Here is a 19,780-nt window from a genome sequence, read left to right on the forward strand (position 1 = left end):
TGACCAATAAAGTAGTGTAAAGTATTAAGGTGAAGTGTTAATTGCAGTAACTCATAGCAATTAATAAGGTTTCATCAAATCAGTAAAAGATTATTGTCGGTTGGCTACTAAAATTTTCTATATTGTACAGTTTGAAATGGTTTATATACATTAGAGGAATCAGTGACTGTGCTTGTGTGCACTTTATAGTACTGATTTAACTTCGACAATATCCATAACTGCTCAGCAAAACCTTTGTACCACATGCCATACTTAAAGTATACATCTACTGCTGCTGTATTTGCTAATTGTATAATTCCTTACCGTGAACTTAACTTTGCTTATAGTGATATTAAAGGCAATTTTTTTTCTATATAAAGATAACAAACATGCTATACTTACCTGTTTTGTGTAATGGTTTAGCACAAACAGCCCTATCCCCCTCTTTTCAGGTCCCTCGCTGGTGCTCCTGGGCCATCCCTCCTGCCAAGTGCCCACACAGCCAGTAGCTGGCTATGGGGGCACCCAAGCAGGCTCACTCCGGAGCCAATGCTCTGTGTGTCCATTCACACACGAAGCCGTGGCTAGGCCCCACCGCCTCTCTCTCAGTGGCTCACTGGTTGTGATTTAACCAATGAGGAGAGTCTTTGGAGAGCTGAGACTCTCGTGCACATCGCTGGATCAAGAGGGGGCTTAGGTAAGTATTAGAGAGGGCTGGGGGGCAGCTGCACACAGGTTTTTTCCCTTCATACATAGAATGCATTAAGGTAAAAACACACAAACTTTAGAACCATTTTGAGTTTGACTTTTGTAGAAGTAGGCAGCACAGTGACTGAATGGTTAGCACTTTCACCTAGCAGCATTTGGGCCATCGGTTCAAATCCCAGCAACGGCACTCCCTGCCTACAGCATGTTCTCCCTGTGCCTGCATGGGTTTCCTCTGGGTACTCTGGTTTCCTCCCACACTTCAAAGACATGTTGGTAAGTTAACTGACTCCTGTCTAAATTGGCCCTGGTATGTGTATGTATGAATGTGAGTTAGGGACCTTAGACTGTAAGCTCCTTGAGGGCAGGTACTGATGTAAATGCACTATATACACTCACTGGCCACTTTATTAGGTACACTTGCAAAGATTTCAAAACTAACTTCTTTCACGTTGTCATTATGGGGTCTTGTTTGTAGAATGTTGAGGGAAAAAATTAATTTAATCTATTTTGGAATAAGGTTGTAACATAACAAAATGTGGCAAAAGTTAAGAGCTGTGAATACTTTCTGGATGCACTGTATATACAGTGGATATAAAAAGTCTACACACCCCTGTTAAAATGTCAGGATTCTGTGATGTAAAAAAATGAGACAAAGATAAATCATTTCAGAACTTTTTCCACCTTTAATGTGACCTATAAACTGTACAACTCAATTGAAAAACAAACTGAAATCTTTTATGGAGGGGGAGTAAACATAAAAAGTAAAATAATGTGGTTGCATAAGTGTACATACCTGGGGATGTAGCTGTGTTCAGAATTAAGCAATCACTTTCAAAATCGTGTTAAATAGGAGTCAGTACACACCTGCCATCATTTAACGTGCCTCTGATTAACCCCAAATAAAGTTCAGCTGTTCTAGTTGGTCTTTCCTGACATTTTCTTAGTCTCAGCCTACAGTAAAAGGCATGGTCCGCAGACAGCTTCCAAAGCATCAGAGGGATCTCATTGTTAAAGGGTATCAGTCAGGAGAAGGGTACAAAAGAATGTCCAAGGTATTAGATATACCATGGAACACAGTGAAGACAGTCATCACCAAGTGGAGAAAATATGGCGCAACAGTGACACGACCAAGAACTGGACGTCCCTCCAAAATTGATAAAAAGACGAGAAGAAAACTGGTTTGGGAGGCTGCCAAGAAGCCTACAGCAACATTAAAGGAGATGTGAAGAAAAACATCCAAGACCAGCTAAATTTTGCAAAAACACATCTGAAATCTCTCAAAAGCATGTGGGAAAATGTGTTATGGTCTGATGAAACCAAGGTTGAACCTTTTGACCATAATTCTAAAAGATATGTTTAGCGCAAAAACTACACTGCACATCACCAAAAGAACACCATACCCACAGTGAAGCATGGTGGTGGCAGCATCATGCTTTGGGGCTGTTTTTCTTCAGCTGGAACTGGGACCTTAGTCAAGGTAGAGGGAATTATGAATAATTCCAAATACCAGTCAATATTGGCACAAAACTTTCAGGCTTCTGCTAGAAAGCTGAACATGAAGAGGAACTTCATCTTTCAGCATGAAAACGACCCAAAGCATATATCCAAATCAAAGTAATGGCTTCAGCAAAGAAGATTGAGGTTTTGGAATGGCCTAGCCAGAGCCCAGATCTGAATCCGATCAGAAATCTGAGGGGTGATCTGAAGAGGGCTGTGCACAGGAGATGCCCTTGCAATCTGACAGATTTGGAGTGTTTTTGCAAGGAAGATAGGGGAAATATTGCCAAGTCCAGATGTGCCATGCCGACAGACTCATACCCAAAAAGACTGAGTGCTGTAATAAAATCAAAAGGTGCTTCAACAAAGTATTAGTTTAAGGGTGTGCACACTTATGCAACCATATTATTTAAGTTTTTTATTTGTACTTCCCTCCACCTAAAAGATTTCAGTTTGTTGTTGTACAGTTTATAAGTTACATTAAAGGTGGAAAAAGTTCTGAAATGATTTATCTTTGTCTCGTTATTTTACATTACAGAAACCTGACGGCATTTTAACAGGGGTGTGTAGACTTTTTATATCCACTGTGTGTATGTGTGTGTGTGTAGTGCTGCATAAATTGATGGAGCAATAAAAGTACTTGCAATTAACAAATAAGTCAAGGCACCATATTCAGTTTGGACCAAGAAATACACAAGGAATAAAATATGTAGTTGCAGGCATCGCCTCAGTACTAGTGACACCTCAAAACATTTTAGGCCAGATAAGGTTACTTTAAAGTCAGGCATTTTAAAAAATGAGTAGAAGAAGATGAAAGAAAGAGCGCACAAACCTTGTGCATTACCTCAATACATAGTGACTAATTTTATTATTAAGGAAATATACTCACAAAGTGATGGTATAACAGGCATAAGTAACCATAATCCAAACAGGGTTACAGGTAAATCGAAAAGGGGGGGATGAAGTCTAACGCGTTTCGAAGGGTGCTCTAAACAGGCTGAACTGCTGTAGTACTGACACTCAGTGGCTGAATATCTCCTTGCCATGGGAACTCTGCCATACTGAAGTCTCTATCTGCTCAACCCAGCTCTGATGAAGAAGGGAGCACCCTTCGAAACGCGTTAGCCTTCATTCCCCCCCCCTTTCGATTTACCTGTAACCCTGTTTGGATTATGGTTACTTATGCCTGTTATACAATCATTTTGTGAGTATATTTCCTTAATAATAAAATTAGTCACTATGTATTGAGGTAATGCGCAAGGTTTGTGCGCTCTTTCTTTCATCTTCTTCTACAGTTTTATCAAGCTTCCCCAGCTTCATGATAGAGATGCACAACCTCTGATCACCAGCGGATGAACACACAACACGCTGCTTGTCACTGTTTGATCTGAGTCTTTGAGCACAGGAGATAATGGATTTTAAAAAATGAATTTGATGCATGACTAGAATTCTAGTATTTTACCTTTAATGAGCAGCAAAAGCAAAGGTTTTCTGAAAAGGGATTTGCAGATTGGAAAGTTGATGTCCGGTCACAAGAAAGCATTTATGTAAGAAACATAACATTCATTAAAATGAGATAATGTATTTAAACTGCTTCTCCCTACATCAAAAAAATATTCAGTCTAATGGGAGCCTTGCTGTGTTGCAATGTCACTATGGCCAGGGCTGAGGTCAGCAAGGACACAATACAAATTATTTTTCACAGTGAGTAATCAAGCACATTAAAGTGATGTAGTGCTGATTCAGTTAACAAAAAGCAGATGATATGCTGAATACTACTGCAGAGCTATGCTCTGTCAATGACCTTACCTCAACTCAGACCCATAGGAAAGTAATAGAGGTCAGAAGGAAATGACCTGTGAACTTGTCCCAAAAGAACACAGAGGGATGCAAGTAATGCTATACACTTGTTACTTCTATCAAGAAGGAACCCTGTCATGTCTTTTGACAAATTATTTGTCTGGTGGGTATTCTAATCCTGCAGAACAAAGGCTGATATAGCAATTTCCTTTTCTTTCTTTTTTCTTTAGAAATAACAAAAAACATCCTCTGTGTCTAAAGCTGACCATAGATGGTTGGAAAATCGTTTGATAAAATGGTCGTGTTTAATAAAGATCTGCTGTGCATGCAATAAAGCCATCATTGTATCGAAATATTGCCCCCACTTGTCGATATGTTATCGATTCCTAACAAAATAAATTATACATTTTTCGTTGATGGGCGAAAATGTAAATATTTTTTGACCTTTGTGAACCCTCCCACTCGCCAACCCAAGAAAGATCTTTCTTTTCATTGCTTGTACTTCCGGGGTTACATTTTAACATGCACATGTGCTGCAGGTTTTTTCAAATTGTTTCTGATCAATTCCACTATATACATTTAGTAAATGAATCATTTATACTATAAAAATCCATCATCACGGTTCCTTTGTTTGCCATAAAACTTTGTGATACGAGAATAGAAATGAAACCACTAACGTTTTGAAAGTTGAATGATCGAGCGCATTGAATGCTTTTTGGAACAATATCCTAACCATGTGTGGCCACCATAAGCCATGTCTCATTACCGTCAAGGTGTCACCAAGAACCAAGCTTTTTCCAAATTTTAAATAAGAACTATATTCACCTGTCCTCAAGCACTGTGATCCCCCTGCATTCCCTTTCAGCCCAGCGGCTTCCAAGTATTGATCCCTAGCTGTTTTAATGGTGATGTCACTGCCGTTCATACACAGAGTTCTGTCAGTTTGGCACAATGAAATTCCATACTGAGCTGAGTGTACAACGCAGACAGGCAGGTAAGGGACCATTAAATACATGTACCTCTACCATGGGAGCTCTCAGAATTTGTAGAGTTAGGAACTGCAGAATATCAGGGTGCCGTGAAGAGGCTCTGCAGCTTACACATGTATTTGCAAATGTGTGCTAACTAAACCCATGTTTTTAACGCATACTGTTAGACAGGCTAATTCGGTTTGTTTGCAAGCTGGTTGGTAAGTTCAGCTGGGAATTTTTCTCTTTTGTTGTTTGAGATGCATTGCCCTTCCATGTGCTCTTTGCTGTGAAGGCCGGTTATAGACTGGGGCAGTGGTCAGTTTTTGTACAAGGGACCTTTAATGCAGAAGAGACATGGTATGGTCCTGCTTCTCCAGGATTTTTTCAGTAAAGCTCCACTTTAATAAGGAGCCACTGTGACAACTATACTCTCAGCATAGACATTGTCCAGCTTGTGGGACAACAATCTAAGCACCAATCCAACTAAGAATGGCTGTCACTGGGGCAGGTTATCTACACAGGTATACTTTTACACACACAAAAGGGGAGATTTACTAAAACCGGTGCACACAAAATCTGGTGCAGCTGTGCATAGTAAACAAACAGCTTCCAGATTTTATTGTCAAAGCATAATTGAACAAACTGAAGTTAGTAGCTGATTAGTAACTATGCACAGCTGCACCACATTCTGTGTGCTCCAGTTTTAGTAAATATCCCCCACAATGTAGCTGCCACCATGTGTTTTCACAGAAAAATGCACCGCTCACAGCATCTTCTGTAGCAGATCTAGCTACTAAGGAATGTCTGTATCACTCACTGCCACACCCAGACAGGAATGTAGCAGAGTTTAAAATATGGTAGCTTTCTTACAAACAGCATTACGTTCTTAAAGCGGAATTCCACCTGAAAAAAATAAAATTCAGCAGCTACAAAAACTGTAGCTGCTGACTTTTAAAGTACAGACACTTACCTGTCCCTTAGTCCAGCAGTGTCCTCACCACTGCTGGTATCACCAGCCGTCTTCTCTCCCTGGTGCCGGCATCTTTAGTGTTGGCACCCGGCTGTAACGGCTTGTGGCTTCACAGCGGTGTGCCCACTGCACATGCGCGAGAAGCGCTGCGCTTTGTGAATGGCTCTGTTGTCTTCTGGGACCTGTCATGTGTCCCAGAAGACTATGGGGAGGGAAGGGGGGAGGACAACTTCAGCTTCTGATTGCCTAGGCGATCACAGAGGAAGTGGGAGCGAGTACCTGTCAAATTCGGGTACCCGCTCCCCCCCCTTTTTGGGTGGAGCTCCGCTTTAAATTTCAAGTTCATTCAGAGTCGGCTAAATGTTTTTTAATATAATTTTTGTGAAAGAAATCTGGTGCAAATTTACAGAAAACATATTAGATGACAGACATTTAGCAACAATAAAATTAAGAGGATTAAAAGAACACTTGAAGTGGTAGTAAATCTACACATAAATTCAATGAAATGACAAGTCTTAGTTGATAAACAATCATATTCACATACGTTATACCTCTGTAGCTGCAACTGACTCTCCTCCTGAGCCCTCCAACGTGCACAGATCAGATCTATTTCTCAGCTCCTATGGAGAAGGGGGCAGGGATCTGACATCACACACTGTACAGCACAGAGCTGAGTGAAATCTGACACCTGAGTGGAGGGAATAGACACCCCCCCCATCTACACTGCCTCACTGGAACACATGCACATCTGAAGCTGTCAATCACCTTCTGTGTGCTGGGGGGAGTGGTGGTAGGATGGGGGGCCTCACCAAGGATTGCTGGGAAAATGGTTAGAAGAGATGCACAGATCAGAGAGGAACCAGACAGCACCAAGGATCCACACCAGGTGCTATGGATCGAGGCAAGATCGAGGATATGCTGTGTTCATTTTCCCTTTCAGAGGTTTACAATCGCTTTAACAAAGTGCCCTTTTTTCTCACTTTTCCTTTCACTTCCTGTTGTGTCTACATGACAGGAAGTGAAGGGAAATCTCCCCGTTGGAACACAAGCTTTAAAGTGTATCTATGGTCAAAATGTAAAATCATATATTATGCTGTACACTGCATTTCAATTATTTCTAGCTCACACCTATTAATCTGAATTATCTTGTAGTTTGCAAACTTACTTTGTGAAGATCCTCACACGTTTCTTTCCTTGAATTCTGTGACACATATTCACTAAGCCCTGTGAGTAGGCACTGCTGTGTCCCAGAATTCAAAGCATATGCCTTCTGAACTACAGAGGTGCTGGGAGGAGGAGTCAGTACAGAAATAACTACCATGGGCGACGTAGTCCTTAGAGATTAACCACTTGCCCTCCAGAGGATTTACCCCCCCTTCCTGACCAGGCCATTTTTTGTGTTACGGCGCTGCGTTACTTTAACTGACAATTGCGCGGTCATGCAATGCTGCACCCAAATTAAATTAAATTATTTTTTTCCCCACGAACTGGGCTTTCTTTCAGTGGTATTTGATTGCCTGCGCATTTTTTATTTTCTGCACTATAAAAAAAAAAGACCTACAATTTTGAGGAAAACAAAATATTTTTGACTTTTTGCTATTAAACATATCCAGTAAAAAAAATTAAAAAAATAAAATTTCATCATAAATTTAGGCCAAAATGTATTCTGCTACATGTCTTTCCTAAAAACAAAATCCCAATATGTGTAAATTATTGGTTTACGTGAAAGTTATAGCGTTTTTTTAGTAGTAATGGCGTCAGTCAGCAACTTATAGCGGGACTGCAGCGGGCATTCTGACACTGGGGGGAACTGACTTGGTGTCACCAACATCCCCAGTGACACCAATACAGTGATCAGTGCTAAAAAAAAACAAAACACTGACACTATACTAATGGCACTGGGCAGAAAGGGGTTAACATGAGGGGCGATCAAAGGGTTAACTGTGTGCCATTTCACTATGTGCTGTGTCCATGTGCTTCACTGTAAGCACACTGCTTTGCACAGCTATGCAAAGCAGTGTTCAGAGCTGACAGGGAGGAGAACTGTTTTGTTTACAAACAGTTCTCCTCCCCGTTGGAGATGCTCGGCGATTGACAGCCGTGGACTCGTGCACACCCCCTACCCGGAAATGCAGAATCAATATATGTGATTTTGCGCACCTATGCCATCTTTAGCAGTATTTCTGCTATAGGGCGGTTGGGAAGCAGTTAAAGGAAACAGAAGAGGAGACCAGGGGATCCAGGAAGTTGTGGAAAGAGATGGCCAGGAAACAGGCAGAACTTACAACATGAAAGGAGATTTTTCAGGTAGATTTTTTTTTTGTTTAGCCCTGCAGTGGGCAAGCAGCGGGTTTCCTTTTTTTCCCCTCCCCTTCCCCCACATGTATCCTGGACTCCATTCGCCCATCTAAAGGCCTGGAATGGATATAGCAAGTGCCAGCAGTAGGGGGAAGGAGTTGAGCGGACACACGTCCGCTCTCCTCCCCTTCTTGTCCTGATCCAGAAATGATATGTGTGACATCACTTCCAGGTCCCCATTGACATTGAAAGAATGTAATGCAATGCAATATGCACTGCATTACATGGAGACCAGGGGAGATATGCAGGGACTTTTAGACCCTGCATATCTCAATAAGGAGAATCTGTCACCAAAAATAATTACATTGGGGACTTTTTGTCCCCTATGTAATAGAAATAAAAACAAGTAAAAAAAATAATTTTTTGGAATTGTAAATAAATTAAAGTTACACCCAAGCACATAAACCCCTCCCCTGAAAATGTTGAGGGCCCCCCCCACATATACACACATACAAACGTAAATGCACACATCAGGCACCTATGCATGAAAATGTCAATTGCAATACACGTTACACATCACTGCGCATGCTGGAATGAGACCAATAATTCTAGCACTAGACCTCCTCCATTACATTAAACTGATGACCTATAAGAGGCTTTAAAAGTGTCACCTATAAAAAATATAGCGTACTAAAGTTTGTTGCCATTTCTCAAGTGCAGGCAAATTTAATGTTTGTCATGTTGGGTACCTATTTACTCGGTGCAACCTCAAATTTTATATTCTACAAAAAAATAGGTAATTCATTGCCTTTTTGTGCCCTAAAATGAACTTAAATGTGTTTTTTTGTGAAATTGTGCGTTTCCTAGACCTTTGTGATAATTTCGAGTTGCATAAAAAAAGTTTTTTTAAATGTGAACTTATTCTTTAAACGGAGTGGACACTGGAGCTTGATTGGCTGCTCACCATGCGTTTGTACCGAGCACCCAAGTATTTCCCTGTGCAAGGGTGACCTGAAGGAATAAAGTTTTCTTTTCTCATTGGGGTCGGCACATCATTTAAGCTGTACTCATCACACTGCAAGGTCTCACCCCTCCTTGCTAGTCCTTGGGTGCGGTGCTGGAGACAGGCAGGGAGGTGAGGAGGAGATAAACAGCGCAATATGAAAATAAAAGCATTAAAAGTCTAAGTCACCATAACGCCCCATGCGGTTTTAAAAGCCCCAGACAAAGCACCTCAGATTTATATACGGCTTGGTTCAAAAAAATTTTTTTAATTAGGACAAGTAGATTGTCATGAGGGACAAATAGATTGGGACCCCTGGACAAGTAGTTTTTGCAAAAAATGTCCACACCCCCGTGTGACCACAGACATCCTTTACCCATTCCACACTCTTCTTTTAGATAATACTTCAAGCTATCTGCTTTCATTAGCTCACACTGCAGAGAAAAATATGCAGCCTGTCAACACTCATAGTAGGCCCCGTGATATTTTTATGGGGGGAGTTGAGGGTTTCTAAACAATGGCGCATTGGGAGTACCCTACAGCATGCTCACTCTACAACCTGAACAACAAAAGCATACTGGCACTTGAGGTCCTACAGCAATGGTAATTGGATTCACACACTGCCATCCCGATACTACCCTGTAATTCCATGAAGCCCTTTTGTGTATGATGGAACATGTGACAGTGCTAGACCAAAGGTCCTGTGATCTGCAACTTGTAGCTCACACAGGACTTTCCTCTTACTTCCAGCTGCAGAGCACAGTAACATAGGACAATTGGAAGTATACCTGTAGACATATAATTATATACTGTAGGCATCCGTGGAGTTCTGCATTAAAGTGAACCTGTTGCTTTGTCATAAATGGACAAAACACAGATCCACTTTACGGCATCACAAAAATGAGAGGCACTGTTAGACTGAACTGTGGTGGGTGCAATAGATAATTTGTGGCCTGTTGTCAAGCTATTCCTCCTGTAAAACTGCATGTAAATTATTTCTGTGGGAATGGGAACAAAAACATAATTTATTAGGCTACTTCTCTCCAGGTTGATTGTTATTCTTTTTACACAATAGAATGAATTGGAAAAATACAACATTACCACCTCTAGGTGGACCTAATGATCAAAGGAAAAAATAATTGTTTACTGCGATCATGAGCTCTGTCAAGTGGCCATAAGGCATTATTTTTCTGATTCATCCTGTTCTATATGAAGAACAACATTCAAACTGGACAGAATAATTGTTTTTGCCCCCCCCCCCCTTAAACAGCATGGGTGTATATGCAGCTTCGAAACAAATAGTTTTGCATTTTTTTTTATTAATACACCCATTTGTGTCCACCACATAAAGAATTGGGGTAGTGTTGGAAACAGGTATAATTTCATGCTACAGTGCCAAAATTGTGGGCCGTTATCTTGTCTTCCAAATGTTTTATATAAATGGAATATAGGTGCATGTACACTCACCAGCCACTTTATTAGCCACCATGCCAGTACCGGATTGGACCCCCTTCAGAGCTGCCTTAATTTTTTGTGTCATAGATCCAACAAGGTGTTGGAAACATTCCTCAGAGATTTTGATCCATATTGACATGATAGTATGCTATTCTATTATTTCAAACCAGTCTGCTTATTCTCCCCTGACATCAACAAGGAACTTTTGCCCACACAACTACCAGTCACTGGATATTTTCTCTTTTTCAGACCATTCTCCGTAAACCCTAGAGATGGTTATGCGTGAAAATCCCAGTAGATCAACAGTTTTTGAAATACTCAGACCAACCTGTCTGGCACCAACAACCATGCCACATTCAAAGACACTTAATTCCCCTTACTTCCCAATTCTGATGCTTGGTTTATACTTGACAGCAACTCGTCTTCACCACATCTAGATGCCTAAATGCTTAGAGTTGTTGCCATGCGATTGACTGATTAGCAAGTTGTGTTACCAAGCAATTGAACAGGTGTGTCTAATAAAGTGGCCATGAGTGTATGTATATGTAGATATTGGGGGTGAGTTACTAAAACTGGAGTGCCCAGAATGTGTTGCAGCTGTTCATAGTAACCAATCAGCTTCTAACTTCAGGTTGTTCAAAGTGGTTCTATATTCTGAAGGCTTTTTACCATCAGGCATTCTATGCATAAAGGTAAAAAACGTTCAGCCGCAACTAATACTTAACTGAGCCCAATCCATCACTGTGCACAGGAGCAGTGACTCTCCCAGGTCTCTCCCTCATCATTGGCTGAGATACAGCAGTGGGAGCCCTTGGCCCCTGCTGCTGTAAATCACAAGCAGTGAGGAGGGAAAGGGGGCAAGGCCAAGCCACACTCTTCATGTCTTACAGACACACAGGGGTGGCTTGGGAAAGAGCAAGCACGAGTGCCCCCAGAGCAGAGGCACTCAGCAGGGGAGAGTAGCCAAGACCCGAGAAAAGGATGATTGGGGCTGTTCTGTGCAAATCCATAGCACAGAGCAGGTAAGCAAGTATGACATGTTTGTTATTAAAAAAAAAATCTGAACTTTTAGCATCACTTTAAGCCTCTACAATAAAGCCCAGAAGCCGAGTGTTTTCTATGCACAGCTGCACCAGGTTGTCTGTGTTTCAGGTTTGGTACATGTCCCCAATCATGTGTTTTTCCTGCTCTACACAGCAGATACATAACACAAGAACACAAAAGCGATGATTTATTCCAGTACTCACCTGGTCTAATATGAACAACAGCTTCTGATGGGGTAACCTGACTATTCGCTTCCTTGGTGCTAACCACCTGCAGCTGGACTGCCGGATGTTCTATGAGCTGTGCTCTGCATCCCTTCGTCTTTAAATTAAAAACAGTGTCACATCTTTCACTCTCGGCTGAATCCACCATAAAATCCTGTTAGAAGACAATGAATAAAAGAGCAAAGCGTAAACAGATGGCTGTTCATAGTTTCATAAAATGCCAGCCAGCTTCATGAAAGCCAGTAGGAAGGCATTCTGGTTTACATTATTAATAACTAAAACTGTTTCATGTAATAAATGTTATAGTTAAATTTTTATTGCCATGCTAAATAAAGTAGTTTTGCTGTGTGGTTACAGAGAATAAAGGACACAATAAATGTAATCTGTTTTCCTTTAAAGCAGGCCTGAAGACAGTGGAGTGTATTGTTGTACGTCAAAGAAGAGTGATCTGGAATAGCTCTGTGTACTTCAGAAATGCTCCATGGGGTCAGTAATATGTACAGGGCTGGAGATGGGATTAAAATGGCATGTCCCCCAGACTACTATTGTTCCTGGAAATGGAGGCCAGTGCGGAAAGCCTTTCTTTAAATGATAAGTTCACCTTTTGTAACATGTGACACCCATATTCAGCCCTCCTATCTCCCTTTGTGACAGCTAGCGGGGGTTCTCGAATGCCTTCGTGGCTGTCAGCTTGTAGTTCTCAATGAACTCCCAAGGTGCTGTTGACCGCTGTGGTAGCTCATCCTCTCTTCCTGTCAGTGTCTATCTGCCTGCCCATTCAAGGAACAAGTAGACAGATACACTGACGAGTCGGCAGGAGTACTGCATAGCACCCGTCATCAGGAGTCCAATGCTTTACAGGCTCCAAATGAAGAAAATATTAAATAGACATTTTTTTTACCTGCAAAAGGTGTGCATTTATTATTTTTGTAAAAGCTTATCCTTTAATGTCCATTAAACCCCGCATAGTCATTTTTTTTTGTTGCTGTTTAGTTATGTAGCTTAGAGAAAGGTTGCAGTTACTGTCAGGTTTTACCATTCTACTAATCCCAGCTGGAGAGATTCATGTTGTGCCTTAGTAGCAGGTGTCACCGCAATCAGCCTTAGAGTGGTTGTAAAGGCTAAAGGTTTTTTTTACCTTTATGCATTGTATGCATGAAGGTAAACAACCTTTGGTGTGCAGCATCCCCCCCTAGCCTCCCTAATGCTAACCTAAGCCCTCTCTCCATCCAGCGATGTGCACTGGAGTCTCGACTATCCCGGGACTCCCTCCCTCATTGGCTGAGACAGAAGTGGGAGCCATTGGCTCCCACTGCTGTCAATGAAAGCCAGTGAGCCAATGAGAAGAGGGGGATGGGGCCGAGCTGTGGCTCCATGTGTGAATGGATACATGGAGCAGCGGGTGCCCCATAGCAAGCTGCTTGCTGTGGGGGGCACCCAACAGAAGGGAAGGGCCATGAGAGCCTGTCAATCACAGCAAGTGAGACAATGAGAAGAGAGAGAGGGCGGAGCCGAGACGTGGCTCCGTGAATGGACGCATGGAGCAGCGGGGTTCTCCATAACAAGCTGCTTGCTGTGAGGGCACCTGACAGGAGGGAGGAGCCAGGAGTGCCAGTGGGGGACCTGCGAAGAGGAGAATCGGGGCTACTCTGTGCAAAATGACTACACAGAACAGGTAAGTATAGACATGTTTGCTATTAAAAAAAAATATGCCTTTAGAATCACTTTAAGGGGTAACTCCACTTTTGTGGGACAAAAAAGAGGAAATAAAAAGAAAATAGTATAGCGTATACAGTTGCGACACAAGTCATATTATAATTGAATGTTATTGAAAATGACCTTTCCTTTTCAATATGCAGTCCTGTAATTTTCTGTGCAATGCAATATGGCAACCTGGAGGTGTTCTGTACACAGATGGAGTACACAATCCCCCCAAAAAATGTCTTTGCCTGTTTTTTGTGATTGGCTCACTGATTTTCCCAGAAGTCTGCAATAAAATACAAGTTAGATTGTCGGCATCCTCTGCGAAAAATGTTGTGAGATACTCAGAAAGGGAAATCACGATTAAAGGGATGCTGACCCTGCCATTTTCCACATTAGAGCACTGCAAGTGCAGCAGCTGATTAATAATGATAAAATCACTCCCATTCAGAGTCACTCTGCACATGGACACAGACAAACAACAGCTGTTTTCTTCAAAAGGCAGAAATCTGCAACAAAGTTTTTAAAATTCCTGCAATGTACAGGATGTAAAGGACAGTCTCACCAATGGGACACAGTCTGTAAAAAAGAAACCGCTGGAGGTTTTAACTCTTCCCTACAAAGAAAAAAAAAAGTTTCTATACATACACTTTAATGTCATTATTATTAGTGCATAAATAATATTTAAACAAACACACTTACCAAAGACACCTGTAAAGCATGTTAAATGGGTCTAAATTCCACATGAGGTAGGTGGGCATTGCCCATAAGGTAAAAGTGGGCACAACATACTTGTCGTTACAGTAGACTTGCTTCTCCTACTCCTTCTACCCCCTCCAGCGATGACAGGTCCAGACCAGTCGCCACTCCGTCTGCTGTTACCTACCCTGCTGCTTCTTCTGGGTCTTGCGATGCTCCCGTCTGACCATCCAATGGCAATGTAACCCCTACATTGTTGATGTAGTGTACATAGCTAAAGAAAAAAAACATTAAGGGCTCATGTACACTGCAGCTGATAAACGCACGTTTTGGAGCTGTTCAGCGGTTTTTTCAGCAGCCCCTGAACTCTCCCTAATGTTTTCCTATGTGTCCATGTACACATCTTCGTTTACAGTCATTTACAGGCATTTGAGTTTACAGTTGTTTTTTTTAATGCAGAAAACTTGTGTTCAGCAGTTGATTTTATCAGCGTTTCAAACGCAAAACGCTTGTAAACACAGCTAAACGCTGCAAATCGCGTTTACACACGCTTGCGGCTGAAATTTTTTTTCAACTCTTCCAGTTCCCAATGCTGTCCAGAGCCTTTTTCCATCATGAAAAAAGCATGCAAAGCGTTTTCAAGGTACTTGAATGGACCAAACACTGAAACAGGATGTTCCTACTAAGCTTGTCACACATTGTAATGACCAATTCACACCTCAGACCTCTCCCATCCTTGGAAACAAAAGACATGTTAATGACCATTCACACCTCAAATTCCTCATGAAGACCCCCTTCCAGGGGGTCTTAATGACTCACTCCAGCAGACACCTTTCCCACCCTTAGAAACAAAAGAAATGTTAATGAGCAACTAACACCTAAGCTAATGTCAATACATACTGCTTTCTCTGCTTCTACTCTCTGTATTTCTCTGAAGCATTCTGGGCATTTGGGAGGTTCTCCTGTGCTTATCCTTAAAAAACACTTCTAAACGGAAACGCACATAAACGCGCATAAACGTGTTAAGCAAACGCGGCTAAACAGATGTTTTTTAACCTACATTTTCCAGCAGTCAGTTTCCATCGTTCAGAAGTGTCCCGTGTACATAGGGCCTAAAAAACATAGGGAAGGGTGAAGCAGTATCCATAAAATGTGATGTGTACTCCATGCTGCAGGCCAATGACTAAAAGTTGAAAGTGGCAAGTTTTGCTCCCAAAGTTTATTTTTAACAAAAACAGCCACTCTGACTATTCTTTCCATGTGGCATTTTCTACAGAATGGGTTGGGGGAGGGGTTTGGGGGAGCAGGTGTTCTAACTAAAAATCAAAGGGGTTTAGTATGTCATCAGTGCCCGATGAAGTCATGTCTTACAAAGCGCATTGGATGGAGTTTCTGGTAACGCTGTGCTATTATTGTACTAGGCACCATCAGCTCGGGTGCAGCATGCTTTTAAGTGAATCTATTTTTAATCAAGAATCTTTTGCTGTTGCAAATTCTCTTGCTTCCTTTCTCTATTATGTGTCCAGAACTTGATCTGGTTATTAAAGGCCAGTGGTGAGTCAGTGTAGAAGTCTTTTCGGCAGTCTAGGCATCCTGTTGTTTTGGAAACTGCTTGGTATGACCTCCTGTAATATTAAAGCAGTTGTAAAGGCTCAAGGTTTTTTTTACCTTTAGACAATTTTATCCATGAAGGGAAAAAACCTTCTGTGTGCAGCATCCCCCCCAACCTCCCCTAATACTTACGTGAGCCCCATCACGATCCAGCAATGTGCACGAGAGCCTCGGTTGTCCTGGGTCTCTGCCTCCTCTTTGGCTGAGACAGTGGTGGGAGCCATTGACTCCTGCTGCTGTCAATCACAGCTAGTGAGCCAATGACAAGAGAAATGGGGCGGGGCACAGTGGACACACAAAGCAGCTGCTCAGGAGCTCACCTGCTCAGGTACCCCCATAGCAAGCTGATCCTAGTAGGAGCTGCACTCAGCCCTGCACTCAGCCCCATAGCAAGCTGATTGCTATGGGGGCAACTGACAGCAAGGAGGAGCCAGGAGTTCTGGTGCGGGACCTGAGAAGAGGGGGATCCGGACTGCTAATGTGCAAAACCATTACACAGAGCAGGTAAGTATAGACATATTTGTTATTTTTATTTATTTTTTTATTTTATTTTTGTTTAAACTTGAACCTTTAGTATCACTTTAAGGTTCACATTAGGGCTGAGTGCAGCTCCTACTAGGATTGATGACTGAGTGGAGTACACTATACCCGGGAAACAGAAATTTAATTTAACTATATTCCTCAGTAGTCACAAAAGGATATAAATCTACCTTGTATGCACCAAATATCTTTGAAAAGACAGAAAAAAAAAACATTTAAATGTAGCAGTGGTATCATCACTGTGCTGTACATAGCCTCAGCAGGTCCCACCCACCACAGGCTGCCTGTAGAAAACTGCAGGAGGGGGCGGAGACAAGACCAGTCACCCTTCACAAGGAGAGAGGGCAACAGTGACTGGTCTTTATTACAGGAAGCTGCTGCAGAAAGTAAAGATTGCACACTGGATTACTGCACAGATCTAGAAGAAATATGCAAAGCACAAGGATACCTTGTGTATGTAGACAATATTTGCTTATCATGGAGTTCAGTTTTAAAGTGATAAACCATAACTTTTGCTTTAGAAATTTCACTCACAAATGAAAGTACCACTCTGCCCCCCCCCCTCCCCCCATCTTTAACAAATGTAGATTTTTTTATTTTTATTTGGGGGGGGGGGGATACTTTATTGACAGGTACCCGCTCCCACATCATAAGTGCTTGCATAGGCAAGAAAAAGGTCCATTTGGTCTGCCTCCCTACCCGCAGCCTCCTGTGACATGTGAAAAGACCAGTATCACAGTGCTGCCAAGCAAGATGGTGGTGCCAGAGAGTCCGGTGAACAATCAACTACAGGAAAACCAGCACTGAAATCCATGGGATGGTAGCTGTTTGTTTCTTAAAGGAGAAGTTTAAAGATGACCCCTGCTGGCTCTGCGCCTGAGAACTGGCCAATCACATAACTGCTGATCTCTCAGTTCTTGGTCAGCTCTAAGCAGAGAGTAATGAGTGACTGTCAGTCACCACTCTCTGCTCTGCCCCTCCATCTCTCATTGGAATGCTGAGTTGGGAAGAGGTTGGGAGCAGCTGACCCTGGCTCTCAAACATGTGTTCAGAGGCTCAGCCAGCTGCCAATCAGACATCTGGGTGGATCCGGTCAATATGGTAACATATGCGGCTTTGTGGTATCAGCCAACAGCAGGCTTTAGCCCTTTGTCGGGTGATTCTAGGTCACAGGAAAGCATGTTTCTCCATCTGGAAGTTCAGGGAAGCGGTGCACAGGAAGTCAGAGCATGAGGCTATGAACAGACTAACATGTAAATGCTGTTGAACTTTATTGTCAGAACTTTTTTTTGTTCTGTGATAGATTCATCTATGCCGATGCTGCTGTTTATAAAGGAGAGGCTTTAGTACTACTTGTTTTGGAAGTATCGTGAAATACTACATAGTGGCAGCTTGAGAACTAAATACTTTTGAAGAGTTTATATCTAATAGCCATTTAGCACGGCAGACAATTTATAGTAGTGAATGTTTTTTTCTTTCTTTTTTTGCTGTCTTTTGTCCTATTCGGGAGATCTTCCTTCACAATTCTCTCTGAGAGATTGCAAAGGTAATTTTCTCTTAGGGTTAGTTCACACCTGAATTGCATAGGAATATGGTCTGTGTTCCTGTGCAATTCAGTGAGCTGCAGCTTTGAAATTGAACAGGATGGCACCAAAAGCAGTGCATGCACTAATTTTAAAAATGATCTGGTGCAGGCAAATGCACTGGGTTTGGGGGGTCATTGGGAATACACTAACACTTGAAGCAAATCGCACCCCTAATATGTTTTGAACGTGGTTTGTGAATGGTGCACGGAACACTGTTTTACTGCATCATGTTCTGGTGTGAAAAAGCCCTGAGAAAGTTGTCACCTAAACAAGTTTCACATTGAAAGATTTCCCCTCTACTATTTTGGGGACAAAATTCTGGATTTCCCTTAATTTTATTCCGGGTGACAAACCTGGACAGCAATAAAAACCTGGCAGAGGTTCTAATCCTTTTCCACTTCAGCCAAAACTAAAAATAAACAATGGTGTTAGATACATTTTAATAAACTGTTCATTTTCAGCTTCCACCAGTCTGCATTTTGTAAAGTTCACTCTCATAACTTTTTGGTCAGTAGAATGTATGGAAACACAGGAGTAAGTCGCAGCTGTGAAGTGTCAAAGAAGCCCTTTATAATTTAAAGGGACGCTGACATTATTATTGTGCAGGTGCTTACAAAAGCTTACTTTTAAAGACTGCATTGAATTTATTTTTTAACAAAACTTGGTGGAGAAAAAAGCTTTTTCTTTTCCCGCAGATCACGGTCTAGTATAGTCATAATACAAAAATAGATTAACAGCTCAATTTTATAGCATTTCAGTTTAGTTTCAAATATTCTGTAGTCTCATTTTCTTACAGAAGGAACACTTTGTTATCCAGTTTTGTCATTTTTAGGAATCCTGGAAATTCTGGATTAGGATACTGCTATTTTACTTAGGTCTGCCAAGTCTTCTTTAACTGCAATAGGTCTCCAGAATTAATCGACCTGAAAATGAGCTCACATTTGTCCTGGTGACAGAATGAGAATCACACACATAAAAAAATAGTTTTCAATAAAGAGCTTGGTATTACGGAGACAAAAAATGTTTAATGTTGTTAAAATGTGTATTTCTTGAATTTTTATCTAAGGGTCAATAATAAAGTACATAGTCTGTGGAAGACAACATTCCACATGAAGGCCTCTTGCACATGGGTGCCTGAGCCCATTCATTGCAAATTCTGACCTTTTCCTTTACCTCAGCAGCATATTTGACATTGGCAGTGCACATCTGTACTCTGGGTACTCTTTGTATACAGGGGTACTCATGCAAACACAAGTACAGTGAATGGACATATGAAAAAAAAAAAGGGGGGGGTGGGGTGGTCGTCCAAGATGGCCGCCTGAGAACGGAGATCCCGCCGCAAGAGAGACATCCTGAAGGAGCCACACATCATACATGGAGAAGTCATATTGCGGTCCCGCTCCCCCAGGAAAACTGGGATGCAGTTGAGCTGGAATATCCCAGAGATATTCCAGACACATCCACAGGCCGCATCCCAGGCCTTGGTCTCATATACTGCTAGCTCCACGAGTCGGAGTCTGAGCTGCGAACGGGACACACATCTTCAGCCTGCCGCTACCTCTTCCATGACTCCACAAGCCTCTAGATTGGCTGACCTACATGTCATAGCGGCGGACATCAAAAACACCCTGTCAGCAGCGATCACAGAGCTCTGCCAGTATATTCACATTATGGCTACTCGCCTGCAATCGGTG

General features: G+C 42.0%; 1 protein-coding gene across 1 annotated transcript in view; it reads right to left on the bottom strand.

Moving 5' to 3' along the window:
- ITGB8 (integrin subunit beta 8) overlaps positions 1-19,780 on the bottom strand; it is a 243,644-nt gene that overhangs the window by 105,628 nt on the left and 118,236 nt on the right. Inside the window, exon 3 of the mRNA XM_089673165.1 lies at positions 11,929-12,103. Within this exon, the coding sequence (XP_089529291.1) occupies positions 11,929-12,103 (175 nt within the window). The remainder of the gene's footprint in view (positions 1-11,928; positions 12,104-19,780) is intronic.

The sequence above is a fragment of the Staurois parvus genome, unplaced genomic scaffold (genome assembly GCF_062004578.1).
Source record: "Staurois parvus isolate SC_StPar_1 unplaced genomic scaffold, SC_StPar_1.0 ptg000136l, whole genome shotgun sequence".
In the NCBI taxonomy this organism is placed as follows: domain Eukaryota; kingdom Metazoa; phylum Chordata; class Amphibia; order Anura; family Ranidae; genus Staurois; species Staurois parvus.